The sequence below is a fragment of the Perna viridis genome, chromosome 14, assembly GCF_037379345.1.
Source record: "Perna viridis isolate PV_CMFRI_1.1 ecotype Kerala chromosome 14, ASM3737934v1, whole genome shotgun sequence".
Classification (NCBI taxonomy): Eukaryota; Metazoa; Mollusca; class Bivalvia; order Mytilida; family Mytilidae; genus Perna; species Perna viridis.
In genome coordinates this window covers 26,543,016-26,563,269 of record NC_142458.1, presented here as the reverse complement: position 1 = coordinate 26,563,269, position 20,254 = coordinate 26,543,016, and the positions used below count along the sequence as shown (strand labels likewise).

At 32.6% G+C, this 20,254-nt stretch overlaps 1 protein-coding gene across 1 annotated transcript in view; it reads right to left on the bottom strand.

The window, feature by feature from the left end:
• Positions 1-19,931, bottom strand: part of LOC148598807 (gamma-tubulin complex component 5-like) — a 29,317-nt gene extending 9,386 nt beyond the window's left edge. The window contains exons 1-13 of the mRNA XM_088561316.1: positions 19,817-19,931; positions 17,673-17,779; positions 14,889-15,000; positions 13,801-13,900; positions 12,696-12,775; positions 8,528-8,814; positions 7,739-7,828; positions 5,910-6,003; positions 4,917-5,139; positions 3,863-4,065; positions 2,727-2,842; positions 1,382-1,530; positions 842-973 (exon numbers count right to left, since the gene is read on the bottom strand). Of these exons, the coding sequence (XP_088417442.1) occupies positions 842-973; positions 1,382-1,530; positions 2,727-2,842; positions 3,863-4,065; positions 4,917-5,139; positions 5,910-6,003; positions 7,739-7,828; positions 8,528-8,814; positions 12,696-12,775; positions 13,801-13,900; positions 14,889-15,000; positions 17,673-17,779; positions 19,817-19,885 (1,762 nt within the window). The 5' untranslated portion in view covers positions 19,886-19,931. The remainder of the gene's footprint in view (positions 1-841; positions 974-1,381; positions 1,531-2,726; positions 2,843-3,862; positions 4,066-4,916; positions 5,140-5,909; positions 6,004-7,738; positions 7,829-8,527; positions 8,815-12,695; positions 12,776-13,800; positions 13,901-14,888; positions 15,001-17,672; positions 17,780-19,816) is intronic.
• Positions 19,932-20,254: the final 323 nt, after the last annotated feature.

The following is a 20,254-nucleotide window of genomic DNA, read 5'->3' as shown; positions in this document are numbered from 1 at the left end:
CACATAATATAGTATAACGTAGTATGGTGTATCATAATTAGTTAATTGTACTTTGGCTAAGCTTCAATCATCACAACTTCCTTGGGACAACATACAAGTCCTGAAACTGCACCATGATCATCACGGTTGTAACTCAAATTTCATAATGTTTCACTTTAGAACATATTTTTATGAAAGAAAATTGTTAAAAATAATCAAAACAAGTTTATAATAATTCTTATTTTCAGCTGCAAAAGCATTTGGTAAGGATGGTATGACAAAAAAAATGACTTTTTGGTTTTTAGTTGTTTCATTGTAATCTCTAACCATGTTTTATAAGAAAGAAATATTGTACAACCTTTGTATAAACATGTTATTAAAACATATAGACATGATATGCACAAAACATCACATAAAATTCAATACTTAAAGATGTATTTGAAGACTAGATAAACTTTCAGTAACATTTCACCTCTTGTTTGTTTGTTTTCGTTACAAGATCTCTTTTCTCATATGCAAATCTTTCATTGATGCATAATACACACCCCCATGCTATGGAAATGATTTCTATGCAAAAAAATGTACACATAATTCACACCAAAATATGGTAAATGGACTCATAAGGAGCAATAACCCTAAATTTGTAGGGTAAACAATTCAGCCCAACTGAACTTAAAAAATGATTTGGAAAATTTGTAACTGTCAAAGACTTTAATTGGAGTTACCATGACAGCCAAGTATATTATTAAACTTAAGTGTTTTTAACATTTTGAGGTGCTCAAGGTCTTCATCAAAATAAACATGTAGAAAAAAACCTTCAATGTTTTATTTAAGCTAGGCTTGATAATGATTATCATCCTACCATTTCCTGCATTATGGCCAACCACCTCAGCTAATTTACCAAGATCTTGTAGCATTTCCATGGACTTCCCGACCAGAACAATCTCAACTAACACAGGCTGCAAAAACTGGGGAGCCCAGTGACTCAGGAATTCTGTAGAATAAATAGGAGTTAGAGATAGAAACCATCTATAAGGACCCTGCCATGGCCTTATCAAAATGAATTACGAACATTTTTGAGGATTGAAATTATACAGAAAATCTAAGCTGATCATATTATCTTGAGCTGATCTACCCTCATGTTATATATCAAAAGTCTATACTATAGAGCCAAGACACAAATTAGTATTGCAAAATCATTAATTTGACCTTGAGGTCAAAGTCAAAGGTCATCAACCATGGTACACAACACATTGTCTTGGCAACAAAATGAAAGTTTAAGCACTTGAAAAGCAGTCTTCAGACATCCCATTACCTTTAACAGTTATTTTTGAAATACAGTGTTTAACACAACAAAAATAATATTATTTGTTATAAATCATTGCAGTTTTAAAAAAGATACCTGATTTTGGCAAATCTTCCAGAGGACTAGAAAAACTAACATCATGGGAGGAAGTGTCCTTAGCTCCATTTTTTGAGTCACTTTCAGGCACATGTATGGTAAATGCTGTCTCCCAGAATTTCTCATCCAGAGATTGTATACTGTCATTTCTGTAGTTAAATGGATGTTTGTAATTCAATAAAATGCTAAGCTACAGAGGACAAACCCTGATCAATAGCAACAAGTATGGACATAATATTCAAACTTGATAAAAATATAATAAACACGATTTACAGAATTCCATCAAAATTAGCAAACAATATATGTACATGTATATAATCTTATTCTGAGATGAGTTTTTATTATAAATGAGACAGCAACTTTTGAATTCAAAAGCCATAGCCAAGTCTTTTCTATGTCTAAGAAATATGACATGGGCATTTTCTGCTGAGTAAGAGTCTGTTTCCCTTATCAAGCTAATCTTTGGATATCAATAATTCAGCTATAACGATTTCACAAAGAATATTATTTAAACATCTAACTTAACAATGAACAGTGAAATCCACACCAATGACAATTCTCTTCTCTTTACTGGAGAGTTTACTTTTATAGTAAAAAAACAAAAGTGTAATTAACTTTTATCAAACATGTAAATAACACATAAGGTCCTCTCACAGGCAGTAAAAAATTGGCAAATCATATAGAAACATCAAATCAGAGTCACCAGACACATGATCAGAGCACAAAGACATGACCAAAAAGTTAAAATAAGAAATAAAGATGATCCACATGAAAAATATTTATGACAGGATAAAATATTGTGGTTTCATTTTTTATTCATGAGATACCAATTTTTGTGGTTTTTGTGGGTAGTGCGAAACTACAAAATTATGAACCCAATGAACCACAATCTCCATCAAATGAATGCTAGTCAAACCAACTTAAATTTTGATGTTGAAATAGTATCATTCAAGTATCTTAGTGTTACTAACATAGAAACCAAACACAGGACAGAAAACAGAATAGAAAACTAAGAATGTAAGAAGAATGATTATGGATCTTACCTTAAAAACAAGCTATTTAATCAGTGTATGTTCAAAGAACATTTAATGAATACTCATAACTGATTAAAATATAACTTGTGGTGTGCAGAATTGATTAAAAATTACAAAGATTACATTATATCTATCACTTAACTGATTTCTAAAATGTAATGAGAGATTATACGAATATAAAATCAGCTCTGTCAAGTCTATATGTAAAATAACATTTCGGAAACTGGGTGAGAATAATGAGAGGAAGAAATGTTTCCAATATGATTTACTAGTATTAAAAAAGGGGATTGAGACTAATTATAATGTCTGACCTCCTAACAATAAATTCTTGTCTGGGATCATACAGCACACCATTGGTTATCCAGTTATCTATAATGTCTATGTAAGGGTTGGCAGTCTGAATCCACAGAGGTAACAATAAATCTACCTGTCAAAATAAAAACATACTGATTGATTGACTGTTCATCTAATAATTTATAATGTCTATGTAAGGGATCGCAGTCTAAATCCACAGAGGTGACAATATATTGTGGCATGAACAAAATTTAAAAAATTACATGATGTAAATCATAACTATATTCATAATTTTGCATATTTCCCATATTATTAAGAACTGTTTTTTTTCTAATATTTATGAACTGAATGTCAATCAATACCACAGATTTCAGACATAAAAAATGGATGTACAAATTTTATTGTGTTTCACTCTTTTCCCAAGTTTTTAAACCTGTCCAAAAGTTAATATTCAATCACATTCAAAAGTAGTTCATCACAACATTATCCTACACTGTAATTATACTCATATGGAACTTATTTCAGCTGAAGAAAATAATTTCCATGATCAACAAAAGATTTTCAAAACTAGACACTTTTTATCAATTTGAATTTTCCCGCCAATTTCACTCTGTTAAAACCACTGCTCTTCATTTTCTGTTTATTAAATGATAGGATAAAGATTTTGAGTGATAATTGTATTAACAGAACCTGCTAAGCATATTTTATTGCAAAAACTTCATTCCCTAAATTCTAATTTATTACTAAACAGATCATAATTTATTTGCAGAAATAATAGAATATTATTGAGCTGAATAATTGCCAGAAACATACTTACAAGTTATAAAAGATGTATTGGATGATATAAAAGGAATTATATTTAGACTATATTTTTGTGTAGTGTTCAAAAACAGTAGGGAAGTGCATAAGATATTTTGATAAATCCAAAACTCAAATAGGTTATTATTCATCCCATGTTCTACAGTATCCATGACAACTGTAATAATTGTAAATATGGGTGATAATATTTATAAATTACATTTGTTATAGGTGTAACTGCAAAATGAGCTATATCAGATCTGTAATTTTAAGAGATTCTTGTAAAAGTGAACAGACAACAGACATCAAAGCTTAGCTAAAATATTTTTAAAAATAACTTATTTATTATACTTACAACATCTTTTGAAAATTCACCAAGTGCATCAAATTCTGTGATTGCCTCATACAACACACTGATCAGACAGGAGGTTTTCTGATAGTTGTGAGGTAACCATTCAGCCTCGCGGATACCCTTCACATAGAGTGAGTATAAAATGTCCAGTTTGTGTAACCATGGTTTCAAGTTGTCATGGAGGGAGATCAACGTCACTGCATCTTCTAAAAAAATAGTATAACAAGTGAAATAATATGATCTGCTTGAAAAAAAAATTTTTTATTGTAAGTATAATTTAGTAATTAGGTGTTACGTAGTTTTTTTTGCATTATTTTTTTACATTTATTTAGGGTCTAAGACATAAGCCCCCTGGACAAAAGCCCCCAAGGACAAATGCCCCCAATCCCATTTTATAATAAGATTAATGTTAATGTAAAAATATATATTAATTTTTGTTTATTTGTTTGGGTTTGTTTGGTTTTGTTTGTGTAATTTTCTTTTATATTTTTCTTTTGTTGTGACTTCTCCTTTTATATTAGTAATGCATTTTAAAAAACAAAATTTTTGTGTAATTTTTAATTCTGTTTAGTGTATTTAGGAAGTTTTTGTTTGTATTAAAATGGTTCAATTTCTGTGTATTTGTAAAGGGTATACTTATTTTATATTTGATATTGTATTTCTTATTACCATTTAAAATTTCATCAATGAAATATTTTGGCACAATCAAAGCTTGCATGATGTTCCATTCAGTCAAAGCTTGTAGGATCTAACAACGGTCCTTATAATAAAAGTGTTACATTAATTCAAAAGACTTAACAAGCTTACAATAATGCCATTACAACCTTGTTGTCTGACCTAAATATGATGAAAATTTAATTTTAATACATGTGATAATGTTTTGCTTTATTTGTGTGATCTTTTTAAATAAAAGGAATACTTTACACTGATATGATAGAAATTTTTGTTTATTTCTTTAGTTCCTATGCAATTAATAAGTACATCACACAGTGGACTTCATTGTGTAAGTCAAAGGTGCACTAACTTTAACCTTCACCATTTGAAGAAGAAATCAAACCTTGTTTCACAATCAATTTTTCAATTCTGGTTATCTCCCTTCTGAATGAATCCATGAACCCAAGTGCAACAGCACTTTGAAATGACTGGTATGTTTGACTCATCAGTCCTGTTTCACTGTTGTCAAGATAACTGTTTGATGTCACTTCCTGTTCAAACTTCTGAAGAGTCTGTATGTAGCCACCATATCTGATGAAGTCATACAAGACACTGTCAACCATTTTCTGAAATTTATTACCAGTAATAAGACATTTCTTTTAATATAAAATTACATTTAGCCTTTATCAGAAACATTCACCTACGGAATAAGTGACAGTTAAGTATAATAAGTAAACAGTAAAAAAATCTTTTTTATTTTTTAAACATGATCCAAATGTAGATAAGTTTCAATAATATAAACTTAAAGAAATGCTTTCACTTGAGCATTTTTTTATGCAAATTTGTTTATTTGGTTGCATGGACTAAAAGGTACTTACATGTAGTTAGGTTCACAGTTACCATATTACTGAGTGAAACAGGACCTGGCTGGGTCATGTATTGGACACAATATATTTACTATTCCAAAGCTATATAACTCTACAACACTAACTAAACCTCTTTATGCAAATTGGTATACTGTAAAAAGGATTATTTTTTGCTATTTTTGTGGTGGACAGAAAACCATGAAAAATAGTACCCCCTATTTGGATTTTTTAACAAAATAACATTTTTTGAAACGCAAAAATTGATACCTGCGAATATGTTCATTTGACAGAATCATGAAATTAGCAACCACGAAAATGAAACCATTTACAGGAGTACAGTGTAAACACTTCAGCATCTCATTACATAGTAATGTACATGAACTGTAAGTATTTTCACATCCTGGATAGCAGAACTTATAATCTAGCAGAATTATACATATCAAATCAGGTAGCAGTTGAAGGTCTAAATAAGAGATTGAATTATTGTTCTTGTACCATATCCATATATTTCTGAGAAGAAATTAACTCACATCAGTCAAGTGAGATAGGACAGTAGAATCTTTGATCAGGAATTTCTCTCCACTGTAAATAAATATGGCAGATTCTGTGACTCCCATAAACATCCTGAAAAATATATAATGAAAAATATGAAATTGCATGTGTACATGTACTTGTGCTAGGTGTGTCCCACAGGTTCAACAACCCCACAACAAGTTCCTTAATGGTTTATAGCTTACACTCTTTCTATGTAAAGCAACATAACATAATTAAAATCAATCTATCCATTTGGAATAAAAACAATCATAATAAAATATGGCTGACAACAAAATTGCCAAACACCAATCCGATCCATAATCAAGTGAAGTCCAAAATAAATCTGGCAAAATAGATATTACACCACCAAAGCAGCTGGTACAGATCCATAATCAAGTCAACCACTGCGTCAACAACATTTTGAAAGTGATATGCATTGTCATTGTATGGCCTCTATTTAAAGGCAGTTGATTACCTTTGAGTATCATCAAACGCTTAGTGAGTACATTCTGAGCTTGGGTTACCATTCGCTAAGGGCTTGGGTAGCTAGACATTTACTTTTTGTTAATGGCAAAATTAAAACACGTTGTAATTATCAATCAGTGTTGATTACCATAATAATTAATTTCTTTTGAAATAGTTGGAAGAAAATCATTTGTTTAATTAAATTTAATTGAATTTCAATTTAATTACTAACCTTTGATCACTTCTACGTGCAGTCATCACATAAATTATATCATGAATGAACACTTTATCTTGCCGACCAAGACTTGGGTCCAGCCAATTCCCAAAGAGCATAAAGCAACATTTTATTTTTTTTTTAAATGAAAAATTCACAAATTTAAGAATCTATGAACCTGCACTTTTTCTTGAATCCACAAAAATTGGTGCCCACAAATATAAATACCTTCACAGTATTATAGAATCACAAGGGTCAAAGAACACAGACATTCAGTTACATGCTTAAAGTAAAATTTTCTATCGTTCTTTACACAAGTAATCTTATTTTGATTACTCACACTACATTATCATTAACATAAATCTTTTTAACCTTTAGTTGCTATTTCCAAAAATGGGCAATATACAGATGTGCTTTTACCGAGCCAACCAGAATAGTGGAAATTGGCAAAATTTGCAGTGAACATGCAGAAAAAAAACCCAAAAAAAACAACCATTACAGAAAATTCAAGATTTGAAAAAACGGAATTCTGCTTTAATGTGGAAGAAAATCAGGTCTGTTATAGAATTGCCAAGGTAAATTTCTAACCATGTGAGACCCAACAAAATTGTAAGCCATAGGAACTGAGAATTGTGATGTGTCATTGAAATGTCAGGAGTAAAATACAAAAGATATAATTATCCCCATATCTGTATTGGCATCCTCAACAAAATAAATCTTTGCCTAAAATCACAGACTAGTGATATACAATTCCTTAGGGAATGTCTCTGTTGTGAAGTTGTCTTTTTCAACCTTTGTAAAACATTTCACCCATAGGTTTTCTTCATTTTCATCTCAAAATGAATCTCTATGTCTTGCCATTAGTGTTATTGTTTTGTGTCATCATAGTGTCATGTAACCTGATGTCAAAAGTATTGTGAAGTCCAAAATTATTATATGTGGCTTTAGTAATTCTGATTTTATTTCTGCTTCATTGTGTTAAGGTGTTGTATCCTATGTTATCCAATGTGTTTCCTATAGGACTTTAAAAAAGTTGTCATAAAATTATTATAGAATGTTAAAATCATTTAGTCAAAATCAGAAAAGCAAACTTCTAAATTATAAGTTAGCAGTGCCAAACCAATAGACAAATAACATTTAACTTACCATAAAATCTCTCTAATCAGGATGGTCTCTGTAATCATCACCTGTCTGGGCTCTCCATATATTGGATTCATCTTCTGTTTGTAAGACTCCCTGAAATGACAAGGGTAGCTTGTAAGATCCTTTAAAATAAAAATGATGATGACATTTCACAACTTGATCATTTTAAATATTCTTAAATGTTAAATACAGATATTCAAAAAAGTTATGTACTTCTCTATGACATTAAGCTAATGGTGTAACAGTAAAAAATATAGGTAAATTCGTGAAGACGCATACAGCCCTGCCAAATACAAAAATGTACATGCAACTTGTACGTCAATCCCATGAAACAGAGTTGAAATTGGACAGAAACCAGAATTGCTCAGAATGTATGCCACATTTCAAATAAGAAATCAATCAATCCATTAGATGTTAGGTACCTCCTTAAGTACATGTACCAATCCATATTTTGACACGGGAAATAATGGAGGTGATTAAAGGAACAGAAAAAACCCACAGAACAAATGACGTATTTTTTGCTCTAAACATTTTTATGTAATTTTAGTTCCTTCTGATCTGCATTTTGGAGAAAACCTCATCAAGAAAGACAACTCTTGCAAAACACCAATTTCAAATTACAAATTGCAACAACAAAATGATTAACACAACTGTGGTCTGTTACTGTTTCTGAATGAGATAATAAAAGTAATATTAGTGTTTTATTTTTTACATACATGTACATATATCAGTTCCTGTATGATATTTATATAAAGACTGCTACTGAAGTTGAAAAAAAAAAATCAAACATACCAATCTTTTGTAAGCTGACAAGCTTCATGTCCTGTTGTGGCATCTTCTGGACATCCTTGGCCTGTCCAATACTGAACAACCAAGTTCTTCTGTAACCATGCAAGGCCAGTGTCAGATGGTTCTGCATCTTCAATCTCAAAAAATGTTGTGTTGTCACCCTCAATTGTTGACAAGGTCACATTATGTGTGGTCACCTGACCTGCAGAATCACCATAAACATGGTCTTTAGTATGCTTTTTCTCAGTTTCATCTTCATCTTCTGTTAAAGTTTCTTCTTCTGAATCAGACTGAAGTGACAAAAAATATCCTCTAATACAATTTCCAAAATAAATGTGTGATAATAAAATTTCTTTGAAGCAGTTAAATATGTAGTTGAGTTAATTATTGTGTTATATGTATGTTCTTCATTATTTGACCCATTTTGAGATAAGTTTTTTTCCGGTTCGGACTCGTGATAAGTTTACCCATATTAAACAAAGGACTTAAAAATGTCTAGTGTAGACAGGTTTTCTGTTTAATCCATACATGCATGTGTTACTTCATCACTACAGACGTTTTATGGTCATCATCATGAACTCGTGGATTGTTATGGTGTATCCATCTGCACCATGAAAACTGATTTATTCAACTCATAGTTTTCCTTTCCTCATTTGTCTACCCTGGACTTGACTTTTTATGAGCAACTCAGCGGGTGTCTCTACAAAAGCAGAGGATGCTTACCCTACCAATGCACCTGGTCCATGCTCCCTGTTTTTAGTGGAGTCCAAGTTGCTCATTTGCTTTTGTTACTTTGTATGTATGATTTTAGTTACTTTATGTTCTTTGTTGTGTATGTCTGTTTTCCATGTCTGGTCTTTGTCCCTGGATTACATTCTTTTGATTACCGCTATAACCTTGGTTCCCTTGATTACTCTTTAACCTTAAAAAATTCTGAAGACAGGGATCTCCTTATAAAAATTTTCTGAAAGCAGGAGTTTTGCCATGACTTTGTTTGCACTGCATGTTTTGACAGGAAGTGAAGTAATTATGAAATTTCTGCTATTAAAATCTCCCACTTTTACATGGACAAATACAAAAGAGGGTTAAATTTTTCATTATATACTGGCAGGCTCCTGCCAAAAGCCAGGAAGCTATCACCTATGGTATATTCTGTGTAGACTGGTTTCACTGTATCAAGATTTTTGTCCACTATTAACCTAAGTGGTTTAGAATAGCTTAACTTTATCTTCAAATCCTCTTGAATAAAGTTCTTTAAGAAAAAAACATGTTTTTCAGTCCACCATTTTTTAAAGAAAAATCCAAATGGATACAATACCAGCAAAGTGGTCCTGACTACCCTTTAATGTAAACAAGAGTTATGGCTCTTTGTAACTGAAAAACACAGATGCACTTGTAGTTTTTCTTATAAGACAAGATAAACAAAGTCCCACTCTCATTTAGAGAATTTATGATAAAAGTTATGGCTCCTGTAAAGAAGATATTATGAGCTCTTCGGTCTATGTAAGTGTTCTATTTGGACAAACTCGATATGTTCTTTGTGAAAATATTCTGTTGGATTAGAACTATATTATGGTTTCTCAGAACGCTTCGAACCATTAGATTACAGGCACAGCTCTATGAAAGAGCTAAGAGAATTATGTTTATATTTCTCCTCCATCTTGTTCTTCCAGTTTACATTGAATTTGTTCTTATATTGATTCACACAAAGGTTATTTCAGGACAAAAGTCTCCACGGGTAGAACATTGAATTATCAATGAGTTAGTAGGGGGTAAAATTTGAAGTTTTCTTCTAACATAAAAGTATTGCATTTTTATTTTAATGAATTGGTAGTACATGGACTTTCTGCCCCCATGACACACTTTTTACAGAATAGCCCTGAGTGTTTAATAAGAAGCATTGCTATTTATTCAACATTAAATGTCCATAGGTCTTCTGAAGACAATCCTTTTTAGGAGTAAAAACTTAGCTCATTTCTTATATCAGTCTTCGATAAAGAAATACTGTGAGCTACCTCTCAAAGAGCATTACATGTATATCCAAACACCTCAAAATCTCAAGTCCCTTTCTTTTATTAATCTTTAAGTTGCATTTAACAACATCAGGGGTTCAAATCAGCAGTGGCCCAAGGTCCAAGACCCTTAAATTCTGACATAGGACCATCAATATTTCATTTACTCAGGTCTGGGACCAAGAACTATATTCATTGACAGTTTATAGAGGACTTTTGAGATTACCCAAGTGGATCATTAATTTGATATTTCAAAAAAGTCCAGCAGTCCTTTTTACAAAAGTTTGTAAGTGAAAACATTAGTTGTAAGTTTTGACATTATAATACTTTGATCCATTACGATATCAGAACTTTAATATTACTAATCTTACACTTTCAATTTTTTGTGGAAATTTAAGGACTGCTCAACCTTTCACTATTGAGAGCAAATTTGGACCCCTGCTACATGTATGGTTTGTTTGTTTGTTTGTTGGGGTTTAACGTCCGAGCAGCAATATTTCAGCTATATTCAGACAATGAACATGAAATGGATGATAAAATGAACATGAAATGAAGAAAAAAAAAAGGATGGGTCACAAGGATAATAGGGTCGACAAATTTTGATTGCCACTGGAAAATGGGGGGATGGGTAAGGTAGGGCAATTTAGTTTGTTTGTTTGTTGGGGTTTAACGTCCGAGCAGCAATATTTCAGCTATATTCAGACGATGAACATGAAATGGATGATAAAATGAACATGAAATGAAAAAAAAAAAGGATGGGACACAAGGACAATAGGGTCGACAAATTTTGATTGCCACTGGAAAAAGGGGGGGATGGGTAAGGTCGGGCAATTTAGCCTCCTGTGGCGGAGAGCAAAGGTTCCTACTCCTATTGAATATCACAGCAGGGTTCTTTAACGTGCGAGGAACGTGGCATCTTTCCCAACACGGTGCACCACTATGATTTGCGGTCAGGTTTTCAGTATTATAGCCTGACAACCCCAGCATGTAACACGCCAGGGGTACCCCATTCCACCACCTGGGGCACACATCCCAGTTGCTCTGTGGGCAGAGCGCCTAGCCCCCGGCTAGTTTCTGAGCACTATTTAATCGCCTTATACGACAAGCTTAGCGCTGCTGCAGGCCTATTCTTTTAACACTCGGACCTGCACGGGGCAGGGCAATTTAGCCTCCTGTGGCGGAGCGCAACGGTTCCTACTCCTATCGAATACCACAGCAGAGTTCTTTAACGTGCGAGGAACGTGGCATCTTTCCCAACACACTGCACCAGTATGGTTTGCGGTCAGGTTTTCCGTATTATAGCCTGACAACCCCAGCATGTAACACGCCAGGGGTACCCCATTCCACCACCTGGGGCACACATCCCAGTTGCTCTGTGGGCAGAGCGCCTAGCCCCTGGCTAGGTTTCTGAGCACTATTTAGTCGCCTTATACGACAAGCTTAGCGCTGCTGCAGGCCTATTCTTTTAACACCCGGACCTGCACTGGGCGCTACATGTATGGTTAAACAGTTGTCAGCTAACAATATAACTGAAGCCTAAAACTGAATTTGATCAAAAACAAAATTTGTGAACTCTTGAATAAGATATACATTGGAAGCATTAGATTCTTCAGAATGAATTAGGTGTATAGGCAAAACATAAAAGACGGTGAAATTCTAGATGTTATACTGCTACACAGATAACAATAGATTTGATTGTTGACAGTGGTGTTGGACAGATTGTAGTTCAGGACAGTAGAAATCAATTTTAGGAATGTTTGTATAAGTTATAAACTCCCAGGTGACCGTCTATGATTATTTAGACAGTCAGCAGATTTGTTGGAGGGTGAGATGTAACTGGAGTTTATAACATTTTTGTACGACTTTGCTTATCTACATTATGTGGAAATAAATTAATCTTTGTATTGATATATATTTTTTTGAAGTTATTTTGAAAATCAATCAGTGGTTACCAGGTGTATTCAAATTTACTTTCATGAGTGAAATGTCTTTGCAAGGTCCACCAGAAAAAAAGAATGGCCCTATTACATGACTTATTGTAAAGGATTGGTTCAGGACATAGATAAATGAATTTTCAATAGTCCTGCTTAAGAAATTGAGGGGCCAAGACCTTAGACCATTTGGACCCCTGTTGTCTTTTTTATTTCCCAGTAACCCACCTCTAAATCATCATAGATCTGCAACGGTCTACTTTCACCTTGCAAAAGGTATCCTGTCCAATCAAACAGTTCCTCTGGGTCTACAAATATTTAAATGGAGACAATAAGATATGACTTGTACACAACTAAAATGCTAATTAAGAAATGAAACACAGTAACTCTATTTTATCATTATTTTATCACAGCTGGCCATTTATGTCGGATTATTTTACTCCTCAGGTAATATTATGCAACATGAAAGGCCAGCCCATGGTAAAACAAAAATAATATGGAGTTTCTGTGACTTATTAAAATTCTAATAAGATATGTTACTTCCAGTTTTTAAAAAGATAACTAGGGAAATTTTTCCATTTAAAACAAAAATCATACAACGATAACTACTTTTTTATGTCTATTGATTGACTGTCATATTCTCATCACTAACTATCAAATCAACAGGGCAGTCTATTGGAAAGAGTAAATACTCAAAATATGATTACAAATGCCAGAATGTAAGATTTAAAATAATTGTATTGAACTTACTCCATACTCAAATTAAATTTCAAAGGATAATTAACACAAGTAATTAAATTTTGGTTATTCATGATAACCAAATGTAATTCTTTTTATTGTTTTTTTCTCTAAAAGAAACAAGTAATCTGTGAGCAATGGCTCATCCAGGTTATAATTACGATATAAGGAAAATAGACAAAGTCTTCAGTAAACAGGAAGTTGTTGAATTTTTCCAAAAGATATAACATAACTATAGGAAGAATAAGTTAAAATGTTAATCATGAAGAATAAACCAAGGAAAATTTCAACTTTCAAAAATATAAAATAAAAAAATAAACAGCCTTTGATTAATAGGAAGTTGTTGTCAAAATTTCAAAAATATGTGTTAAAATTTCAAGCTGCAGTGATCAGTAGTTGTTAAGAAAACTGTACAGGACTCACATAAAAGGTTAAAATAGTTTAAACCCTTTTCTTTTGGAGCAGAGGTATAATTACGGAATTTATTTGACCTGTGAATTTAATATCAAAATTCATCACACAATGAAAAACCAATAATTCAACACTGTTCAGATACATGTATATACTACATTTGTAATTTTAAGATGTAATTTACCTTCCTGTGCCGTGTCGGACAAGTCAACATCATAGTGAGCATGAGTTGGCGAATCTGCTAAATGTAGTAGCAGGCTTAACAACCCATAGTGTGTGTCTGTCTGTAAATACATGTAGAATATATGTTAAATGTAGTAGCAGGCTTCACAACCAAAAGTGTGTGTCTGTCTGTAAATACATGTAGAATATATGTTAAATGTAGTAGCAGGCTTCACAACCAAAAGTGTGTGTGTCTGTCTGTACATACATGTAGAATATATGTTAAATGTAGTAGAAGGCTTCACAACTCATAGTGTGTGTGTCTGTCTGTAAATACATGTAGAATATATGTTAAATGTAGTAGCAGGCTTCACAACTCATAGTGTGTGTGTCTGTCTGTAAATACATGTAGAATATATGTTAAATGTAGTAGAAGGCTTAACAACTCAGTGTGTGAATGTCTGTAAATACATGTAGAACATATTTATACAATAAACAAAAAATATAGTACATTGACATACATGTACATGTAAATAATAGAAAACTTAATCACCTAATCATGTCTCTGGATATGAGTTGATCTTGACAAGAATATCAATATCATCTCCAAATTTTATTACTGACATATCAATTGACACTTTTCTATATCATACATGTAGCTGTCAATCTGAGCATGTCTCATGCTGAAGACATGTTCTGTTGAAACGAAGAATTAACTGTTCATAAAAGAAACAAGAAGATCGAATTAAAAGCTTTGTGTTTTCTACCAAATTATCTTTTGAAATAATTTTATACCAAACTGGCAACAAGAAACAGCATAACAAATATCATTACAAAGTATGAATGATTAGAAATCGATTTATAAATAAATGTAAACTGGAATAAAGAATGTTCTTTTGCCCCATTCTGTCAAGTGCAAAAAAAATTATTTGCATATGCAAAACAAATAAGGCATGTAAGGCGATTGCAGATTATCCACTAGTATGGTAAAAATAAAAATAATTTTCAAGAAAGACTTCCAAATTACAGACTTGAAACCGGCATCTAGGTACATGTACATGGATGCATTCAAGATGAACCATAGATGTAGTATGCAAATATATACAATACCTTTCCAACATTTTTGCCTTCAAATACAGGAGAGTTTAGAAATTCATCTGTTAACGTCTTCAGAGCAACAGCCTTTTTCTGTTCCGAGTGGATACTTAGCTTTTCTATCACACTAAATAATATATAAAACTGAAATCATGGTAATGGAAGACTTAGTATTTTCCCAAGAAATTTGTAAAGTAATGATACTCTATACACTTTGAGGTTACTTAACTATTACGACAGGTCATTTTGGGTGCAACCGACCTAAACATAAGGGTTATTTATATTCCAAAACCTGCAATAAACAGCCTTCACCCTAGATTGAGCTACAAAAATATCACAAATAGGTGCTAACATCACAGTATTATACAAAATGTATGTATGACTGCAAATCAAACAAAAATCAATCTAAAACCGAAAACTGGATTTGGCAAAATAGAGGCACATTGCAAAGCTCAAGATGAGGGCAGCATGGTGTGTAAAGAAGAAGGCATGGTGCAGTGTCATCCTTAATAGGTCTCGGGGAAACCTGTAAGGGTTAAATTACCAAACAGATATAATGAAGGCAATAGTCAAAAGGAAAGTGAGTATATCAAATGGCAACATCAAGTTAAAAAACCACAATGATCCTGACTTGGTACAGGCATTTCCAATAAGAATGGTGCATTAAACCAGATTTTATAGCTAAACCTCCTGCTTTCATTATAGTTTATGATTTCCTGTATAATTTAACACAAATGGGCAGCATAAATTGCCATCGTCTAAAATTAGTAAAATCGGTAGTCAAAACAGTACAGATGAAATTATTACATACAATGGCTGCAAGAGTCCCCTAAGGATTTCTTATATTTGTACTTTTAGTAATACAATGTACCACCTTATCTTACATGTAAGTAGTTTTCTACATGACAAAAGTTGGTTTAGAATTTATTCAAAAAATCTTCTTTAAATGAGTGTGGTCTTTTTAGATGTAAATTGAATTTTTTAAAATACAGTAAAACTTCTACACACCTACCACTGGGACTAGAAAAAATGGCAGTTTATAGGGGTGGCCGGTATTGTAAAAAATAGCAATGCATTCTATGAGCTGTTTCCATTAATGTGTTCAAGATTCAAGGTTCCCTTCTGGAACAGGGTTATGTTGCTACAAGATTGAAGTCATCACTACAGAAGTTTTATGGTCGTCGTCATGAACTCGTGGATCGTTATGATGTATCCATCAGCACCATGAAAACTGATGTATTCAACGGGTCATAGTTTTCCTTTCCTCCTTCGTCTACCCCGGACATAACTTTTTATGAGCGACTTGGCGAGTGTTCTAGAAAAGCAGAGGATGCTTATCCTACCGATGTACCTGGTCCATGCTCCCTGTTTTTAGTGGAGTCCGAGTTGCTCATTTACTTTTGTTACTTTGTATGTATGATTTTAGTTACTTTATGTTCTTTGTTGTGTATGTCTGTTTTCCATGTCTGGTCTTTGTCCCTGGATTACATTCTTTTGATTACCGCTATAACCTTGGTTCCTTTGATTACTCTTTCAATAACCCTACACCTTGTCAGTTTGTTAGTCGAGACATGTTTAATGCCAATTTAAAACTTTTGGCCTTTTACTGCATTTCAAAGCTTGCATCATTTGTAAATGATATGATTTTACAAACGGTACTGCCAACAACATAATGTTCACGGTTTTGAGAACGTGTATTAAAGATCAAAGGGCTATTGATGGTAATTAATTATTTGTATTGTTTTCGTAAATTACCTATAAAAAAATTCTAATAATTTCACCCCTATGTTGTTTTGGCTTGGGCACAGGTCACATTAATTGACAGTTAAAAGATCGTTAAGATCATACTATTAAATGACCCCAGTTGCCTGACGTGTGTAAACATCAATTTAACAGCCATCCAGTGACAAAATGTAATGTCTGGATTAAATTTGTTGTTAAAACTACTGTCCCTTTCAATTATCATCTGTCCACTGATGAAATGCAAACCGGTCAGTGAATGAATTATTAATATTATGTAATCATTTACAGTTTTGTTGACACATCTATTACAGGTGAACAATAATTGGGTGGCCAAAACTGAGAGGTGGTTTTTATTTGAAATATGTAACTAAAACTGAAAAACCAGCCGATGTATGGTTTTAGGGGTGGCCGGTCAATTGAAGACAAAACACATAGGTTTTAATGTATATAGGCCGGGACTTTTGAAAATGGCCGGTTTGGAGGGAAGACCGGTTTTCTGAGGGTCCAGTTTGGAGAAGTTTCACTGTATATCTAAGATCATTTTCGGAATAATGATGCTGATTTTTTTTCATATACACATATTTGATTGTCACATTGGGAAATAATACCAATGCAGTTTATTCCAGTCACTAATATAAGTTCAATTTTGTTGCAACTTGGCTAAAAAGCAAATTAAACAGCGGAGAACTAAGCCAGGTTTAGATGATCAGAGGTTAACTTAACTCCTATATATTATACACTTACAATGTCACTCCTGCTTATGTCAATTGGTGCTAATGTGGAACACATCTGGGTCTCATTTGACAAACTTTTAGTTGGACATTTTAACAACTTTACCAAGTATTTCATTTTCACTGAAGTGGAAATTCACATAGTTACGGGAAACAGCACCAGACAGTCAAACCAGTAATATAGAAAATTTTATAGGACCTTGTGAAAAAAAAACCCAGCTATGTCTGCGGTCCAATGACACTTCATTTTCACTGCCACTGCATGTAAGTTTTACTACAAACTGTATGAATACTACATATTTAGACACAATTTGTTTTCTCTTACCCTCTTACAGAATCTGATACTTTATGGCTGTCTACACTGAGAAATCTGTGGTATTTAATATTGGACTCTGCAAATTGTATACAAATCTTGAAGTTGTCTTCTTGTTCCTGCCAATCAGAGAGGAATCAGTGAATAAGAAAAATCAAAGTGCTGATAGTACTGGCAGTTTTCGATTCTTGTAAAAATTGTACCATGAATAAAATTTCAAAGATTATATGACCTTAAATTTTGATCATACATTGCATTTAAAATACTATTAAGAACTTTCCTTTTTAATATGTACATTGTACATGTATAAACTGAAAGTAAATCTATACTACTGATGCAACTTCAGACACTTATTTTGTTCCATTTCACCTCTTTCCCCAATTTTAAATCTATCCAAAAGTTAATGCACATTTCCATTCAAAAGCTTTATTAAGAGTATTTATACTACATAACAAATATACTTTTTTCAATTTGAATTTTCCGCCAATTTTACTTGGTTGAAATCACTGCTCTTCATGTTTATAAATTGTCAAATATCAATTTTTGGATGGATAACACGATTTTTGTGTCTTAAAATGAAAATATTTAACACAATTTATCCTTCCAGACACATTACTGCGAGAAATAAATTCCCTAAATGTAAACTTAGTACTAAATGTAGTAGCCTTTTATTTTATTATTTGCATTGTATAAATTGTGTATTGCTTCATTTGTATATGCATAATGTGTTTGTATTTAGTTTGTCTTTATGAAATAAAGATAATGTTGTATGTATTGAATACTGAAGGATCAAAAACCCAAAAATCATATGACATATCAAAGTGGAATAAATAAGAACAGTTGCTGTCTGGATCTGTCAAGGAAAAGGTAGGGTCTAAAATGTGTAACCCGTACCAACTTTTCCCTGTACCCAAATAATGTTTTGCTAAAATGTCCATTCTTATGGTATGTTAAGGACTGAAAATTGCATGAGATGTGGAAAAATCTATTTAATTCTTTTCTAATCAAGAAAATGATGTATATTTTTCTAATATTTCTTGTTTGATCTGTTTTCTGAAGTCAATAGGTCTAAAATGTGTAACAAGAAGTAACCATACCAAACTAATTATTGACTATTTTTCACTTTCCTGTCCAAATTTTACGATTTTCTAAAATTGTTAAGGGGTTAAAACTTCACTTTAAGACTTTGGATAAAGTTTTGAAAGATTTGGCATTGTTTTAAAAAATAAGTGATTGTGTTTGAATTCCGTAGCAGATCTAGCGTCAATCCCTGTACCAGCAAAGAATGGATACAATCTTATCCAGAATGAAAAACAAAGTCTCTTAAATAGTGTCTAATGTGATTATAATTTATCATCAATGAAAATTTTGACAATATCATGATGTTCTAATGTCAAATATGCATTAAAATTGAACAGATAACAAAAATAGCGGACTTTGATTTTGGGTACGGGAATTTCGGGTTACACATTTTAGACCTTTTGAAAAGAGAAAATTGAAAAAAAAAAATTTTTTTTACTAACATTTTAAAAATCATGAAATCTAGCCTAACCATCATTATCATTTTGTAAATATGTACCAACTTTCAGTTGGAAATATCATGTAATAATGAAATAATTGACAAAATAATAATTGGGAACGGGGAAAAGTTGGTACGGGTTAACAAAAACATTTTACACCATACCCAAGGAATAGGGCAAAGTGTGTCCTGATTCTATCTGCTGTCTTAAAACAGTTTCTTAACATATTCAGACAGAATTTCAGAGAGGTTAGAAGTGATCACCACTGTACTTCTTGAAAAGGGAAATTAGTTCTTTATGCTTCGCTGGCATTTAAAGTCATGCCAACCTCATATTACCTTTGTGTTGGTTACATGCTAACTAGGGGTAGCTGTTTAGCATGAGTAATACATGTTACCATGCACTTTCAATGAAAGTAAAGCACGAAAGTCAACTAGCAACTTGTACCACACTTTTAAGAACCTGTCATGTGTACAGAACTGTATCCCTATTACAGATTCCTTATACTGTAATTTAAAGAATACAGTGTAATGTAAGGCATTATAAGTAAAGGGATGTATCATTAAATGTGTAATTTGTCTGAAGTTTGTGCATAGATATTATAAAGTAATGGAATAAAAAGGAAAAATGATTAACCTCAAAACCTGTAAATAGCGTTATTAGTTGTTTGAGTTCGTGTTCAAAATTGTTCTTCCATCGCGCCATATCATCATCGGAACGCCTCTAAACAAAAAATGCTCCGAATGAAAAGGACGTTATTGGGACAAATCGACCCACAGCTAGCCGTCCCAAGAAAAGTAGAGTAACGTAATCTTTATCTAGAGTCTAGCTGAATATATACACACAACATTACAAACATGAGCTCCGATGAGCTCTTCAACCTACAAATCGACCCAAAGCTAGCCGTATAAGAAAAGTAAAGTAATGTAATCTTTATTTTTATACATTTGGGTTTCTGATTGTTACCATAAAACAGTTTTTATTGAAAATCATAGGTCGGTATATTGTTTAACTCAAGTGTCGTTATCGGATTAAAAACTATGTTATCAGGCCATTAGTGCATTCGTAAGGCCC